General features: G+C 34.0%; 1 protein-coding gene across 8 annotated transcripts in view; it reads right to left on the bottom strand.

The window, feature by feature from the left end:
* Nucleotides 1-237: 237 nt before the first annotated feature.
* The window catches only part of PRRC1 (proline rich coiled-coil 1), a 31,099-nt gene continuing 25,336 nt past the window's right edge, over nt 238-6,000 (bottom strand). For all 8 annotated transcript variants that reach the window (XM_040579874.1, XM_040579876.1, XM_040579881.1 and 5 more), the window contains 2 exons: nt 5,515-5,617; nt 238-1,912 (listed from right to left, as the gene is read on the bottom strand). In XM_040579874.1, the coding sequence (XP_040435808.1) occupies nt 1,703-1,912; nt 5,515-5,617 (313 nt within the window). In that variant the 3' untranslated portion in view covers nt 238-1,702. The remainder of the gene's footprint in view (nt 1,913-5,514; nt 5,618-6,000) is intronic.

Genomic DNA, 6,000 nt, shown 5'->3' with positions numbered 1-6,000 from the left:
GTAAATGTACTTTACAACGATAAAGGAAAGTCCCCATATCATCCTTCAGTTTATGACACAAAGAAGTGATCCCAGAAAGAGACCTCAAGACCACAAGAGTCAGGTTATGTTTGTTTCGGTTTTTTCCCATGCAAGACAGGCATTTAATTTGCCAAATTTGTAATCTGGCCATGAAAATGTAATTTCAATAACAGATGTTCGTCAGCTATATTAAAAAAAAAAAACCTTTAAATTAGATATAGTCCTCCATGAAAAACATTTATTCAACTAATTTACAGAGTAAGCCAATTAAGGCAAAATATATTACTTGGAAATGGGCTTTCACTGGGTACAAATATGAGCTGGCTTAACAGTATATTGCATATAAAAATTCCTTTGAAAGCATCTAAGAAAGGTAAAAGCACAGCAATATAAGCTGAAAAACTGCTTCTTTAAGGCAAACAAAAAGTATTTGTTTATTCTTCATTTCTTAAAAAAAGGATTATTACCAAAATATGTTCTTCACAACTACTTCCGTATTTCTAAATAAAGATGTAAGATTGTGTGAGTATGGATAGAGGGTATTTATAGGCATGAAAAAATCAGACACCACTGAAGACTTATATGAAAAGCAATGAGCTCATGACATCCAAAAGGCATTTAACACTTTAAAATGTTTAGAAATCTCAGGATAGCAAAGCAAGTGATACACATTGTACCATTTTCCACATCAAATTGCTGACAACCATAACTTGACAGAAAAAAATTATAGAATTCCATATAAAGTTTTTTGACAGAAAAGAATTAAAGAATTCCATGAAGTTTGGAATCAGTGGAGTAAATTATGCTGTTGAAATTACTGAGATAATTTCATGGGTATGTGGTATGTGATCTAAAACCCATTGAAGCTACTCAAAATTTGTCTGGTGTTTTACCTGGACGTGAATTTCACTACTGTTACCTAAGAATACAGATGCAGCATAGAAAATGAGATTTCAGAATTATTTAGCAACAACTTTAACTAATGGAGCATGGATTTGTGCTCTTCTTCAGCAGCTCACTGTTATGTATTGTAAAAGTTACTCAGCATCACTTCTGAGAACTTTATATATACAGACATCAAACCTATGATGTGTTTAGGTATCACCTAAGCACAGGCCCCAAGAAAACATCTAATACAGAAAGCAGTCTCTCTGGATAGAAATGCATGTATAACATAGATGTTATGCAGTCAGCATGTTTATATTACTAATAGAATTGAAATAGCTGAACAATTAACCTCTTCTTTGAAAAAGTATGCTAACTAAAATATCCCCACAAATGCCTAGTATGCAGTCAGCATGTTTATATTACTAATAGAATTGGAATAGCTGAACAATTAACCCATTCTTTGAAAAAGTATGCTAACTAAAATATCCCCACAAATGCCTAGTAAGATGTCAAATAATAGCACATTCCACTTTACAAACTGTAATGCTATTTGTCCCTGTTGTAAATACGTCTTTGTTCTGATTTCCTGTTTTGTGAATCATATGGGAAATCATACAGTAATTAAAAACTGCAACTGCTCATTTCCACTATTGGAAATCACTTTCGCTTCTTGAAAAGTTTTACAGTTAGATTACGGATCTGTGCTGTATCCACTAAGATTCAGAGTATGTAGCTTTCACTTCAATTCTAGAATCAAACCCAGTATTGCTTAGCGTCATGGATCAGCCTTCTTTCAAATGGTCCTGGGTGGTAAGTGTTGTTTGTACATTCCTGCTAGAGCCTTAGCTGCACTGTAGATCATCTGCCGACGGGACATGCCAGTGAATACCACGTGCCAATCAGTCCTGTTGACGTTCAGTATATTCCTCTCAAGCACTTCACCCACGGTCACCAACAGGCCCGACCATCTCAGATTGTAGTCCTGAGGAGTGAGACTCTTAGCCTGTGTAACATTGTGAGAAGTGATTATTGAGAGTTTGAAATGAGTAGTTTTCTTTCTGTCTTCACCATTACTAACTTTCGTACGTAAACATCTTACAACAGTAGGACTACACAGGAAATTAAGAGTATTAGAATCCAAATTTCAGACTGTCCCATAATTTGCCTAGCCAATTATACTTTTTGTATTTATTTGCATGTACCATGATCCAAATAACACCTGCACAGTATAAAACTAAAATATTATGCTTAAGAGAGTAAAGACATTCTGCCATTACCAGGAAGTAGTTTTCTCTTTTAAAGTAGCCAACAGATAGAATCAATAATGATACATATTTATACAATGTTTATACAATATTTATAAACCCTCCAAAGGTTTTAAAAATCATGAAAACGTCCCTCTGAAGCAGTGAAGCAGCCAAATACAGGAAGATAGCTCAGCCTGGCAGAAACAGAGGCCTGAGCTATTTACGTGGGATCACAGAGGGACTGCATACTGAAGTTGGAAGCTGAAGGAAAGAGTGCAGGAAGTATCACTGCATTTATCTGATCTGGTGTTCATCCTAGGCAACCACCTCTGGACAATGTGGTATACAGTGAAGGGAAGACTGTTCTTAATTCTCAGTTCTTTATAGCATTGCACATTGGTTTTAACTCTTCATACAGATTTTAATTTGACAAATATTGGAGTTAGTCTACTTCCATTGCATGTACGGCGGATCAAAGTTCATTAGTATGTTCCAGCCTTCCTAAAACTACTGTCTTGCAACAATAACATAAATAAGTGTGTTTAGAATATGCAGTCTGCTCCAATATTAAAATAACTTGTTATTATCAAGAGGTACATAAAAAGGCAGATTTCTTAAGCAAAGGAACAGGAAATATTCCTTATTAGTCAGAACATGTTGGCAGCAAAAGCAACTAAGAGTACAGTTAGCTGCAATCAGGGACTGAATATCTGCTTATGATATCTCATGATCCACAATTGCATGTAACTTCATAAATCACTTGTTAGTTTTTACTGCTGAAAATCAGTAAACTTCAAATAAAATTTAAAAAAACCAACCAAAAACCTTGCAGTAGCTTCCCTTTATGTTTACAATTTCTGGCTCAGCAATAAATGAGGTGACACCTGGTCTCTCAACAGAAAAAGGTTCTCAGAACAAGCCCTCAAATCCACCTTGTCACCTCCTCAAATCAAGCTGTATTTAGCTACAAATAGCCAAGAGTCTCATATCATGTGCTCAGAAAATCCATGCCATTGGTAAAGACATTAACAAAAGAATTATCTATTCTATACAGTTTTACCACGATTTCCACTACACAGAACAACAAAACACATAGCTAGCAAGAATTTTGAGAAGCATAATTGTTTTTAATGTTGCCTCTATTAAACAGTTAGTACTATGAATAACAAATAACATCACCTGTCCAAAACGTATCTCTTTTCTGCTCTTAGTCTGAAATACAACTATATAATTGCTGGGTTTTTTCCTGCCATAATCTAGATTTTGCTTAAAGGTTTTGGATAGGATATATACAAACACGTATTTCTTGCACACCCCTGAGAGAAATCCACCCTGATTCTAAAACAGACACAACAGGAACAAAGGTAACAACTGGCATGTACACAATCAAGAGCCCAGTAATTCACCACCACACATTTTGTGTAAGTTAACTGAAATATATAATAACAAGACTAGGAAAAAATTAACTCTGTCTGCTGTCGATGATAAGAACAGTTTTCTTTAAATAGGAGAGTAGAATTTGATCTCACTCAATTTAAATGTTTATAGTTCCACAGAATCTCTGCTATACGCCAAGTTATGCAGTAAATGGGTTGCATAAAAGTTAAGAATTTTTTCTATTACAACGTAAACACTACCTCTCAAAGTTACAAAGTATGCTTACTCAAGATAAAAAAAAATCAAAAAGTTAAGCTGTTCACTGTGGTTTTTAAATGATGAAATAGAGAATTCTGTGAAACAAAAATTGAAGATACCTGTTGTACTTTATGTTTTAAAAAAAAAATTTACTTCATATCAATGCTCCATAGAGAATGTGACAATTATTTAAGTAGTAACCTCACATTGCTCTGTCTGTTTTCATAGCATCCTAGAATGGTTTGGGTTGGAAGGGACCTTTAAAGATCATCTAATCAATGAAGTTGTATCTGCTTAGTATTTTTTCCTGCAGCTTCACGTCTTTCTCCAATCTTTTTGAAAAGTATTCTAGAAAACTTCAGAAAGACAGAGCAATATTTCTCCTTTGTCATCATCAGCTTTTCAAAATGGTAAGAACTCTGAAAAGTAAGAACTAAAGCCAATCCCACAAACACTCATTCTATTGGAATTGGTACTATAAAAAAAAAATCAAAACAAAACAACTAAACAGTTACTATTTGTTTTCTCAAAACAACTCCTTGAGGGTCAAACCCCAAACAGTTTTGTTTTGAAATTCTTCATGGAAACACTTATTTACAAAGACTTTTCAGACCAGAGTTAACTAATATGTGACTCATATCTGCTGTCAGGCAACAAGCAGTGACTGGAGTTTAGAGTAATTCCTAGTGTGTGAGCAAAGAAACGTAAACAATCTTATGAAAAACTTCTATTGGTGATATTTAAGAACTGCACACTACTGTGTTATTTTCAATGAGATGAACTATGCTATTTTCAAGATTTAAATCTTTCCTTTTCAGAAATTTTACACCCTTGTCAGAATAGCACAGTCAGAAGAATATCAGCCTTGCCTTTTAAGTTCATGGCGGAATTAAGTCCAAGCACAGATCTGAAGAAGGGGTACCCTTTATTTTTTTACTTATTAGGAATGAGTTTTTAGAATACTAATCAGTACAGTATGCTGCCTGATTGCTGGTAATCAACAACTTTATAAGCTTTATTAAAAACTGAGTGGTTAAGATCTCAATTTATAAACTTGTGCCTAAATTAAGTGTAACTTGACTGAATTGCTAACACATACACACTTTATCGTTACATAGTTTTGTTGGCATTAGATGAAACTACAATACATATGTATAGCAAGTTAAGGAAAGGAAACCAAGCCTTCAGATGGGTAAGAATGCTTACTGCACTTCCTTGGTGCAATGTTTAGCGCACTACTTAAGCTGCAAAAAACTCCTCCTACACCTGAGGAAGAATAAGTATTCTTACTTCTTCCATGTCAAGATTCATGAGGGTTAATTTTGAGTCACTGAAGCAGACTGATGACAATATTTCAATGATTAAAGTTTTACTTCCTTTTTAGGCGAGCACGTCTTTGTGATTAGTTTCTTCTGGGTTAGTATTTCTTCTTGGTTAATTTCTTCTTGGAATATTTCTTCCTCATTAATAGAAAAGTAAAACTAGTATTTCCAAGTGCCATGTACTATAGAGTAAGACTCATGGATCAAGAATTGCTTTGCCACAAATGCCTGAATATTTTTACGTAACACATAAACATGAATCAAAACTAGTTTTTATCCTCATTTCATAAATTAAAACATTCAAGTGGAGCAATTGTCATTAAAAACTGACATCATAAATGAAATTAAAATCTAAGTCTTATGTCTCAACTGCTAATCCAGTAAGAAAACAGAAAACTCACCTGCTGAACATATTGTAAAGGCACTGGTGTTGCTTGAGTAAAAGCTTCCAGATGAATTCCATGAACTGGATCCTCAATAATCAGACATCCAATGTCAAACCACCTACAATGACATGACTTTTGAGTACTGAGTATCGCTCAATTAAAAACAACATGTTAGCAGTTGAATTATGACCATTTTACAAACCCTACTAACAGATATAATAAAAATGTAATAATAAATTTCATTACTGTTCTAGGTCAAGTAAAAATCGAGTATCGTGTTACATATATATAAAATTATAGTCCACGTGTATGCATGTAAGTAAACAATATACATAAAAGTATGTAAAATACATGAAACTTACAGATCAAAGAAACAAAGAAAGCTGGTGGGGTTGGCATGTGGGCAGATACATTCTCTTGACCCTATTTATTATGCTACAGTTCCCACTCAACCTTTGAAAGAATGTTCCTCTTTCCCTAACAATTAAAAAAAATAACCTA

The sequence above is a fragment of the Falco naumanni genome, chromosome Z (assembly GCF_017639655.2).
Source record: "Falco naumanni isolate bFalNau1 chromosome Z, bFalNau1.pat, whole genome shotgun sequence".
Lineage (NCBI taxonomy): Eukaryota > Metazoa > Chordata > Aves > Falconiformes > Falconidae > Falco > Falco naumanni.
This window is presented reverse-complemented; position numbering and strand designations above follow the sequence as displayed.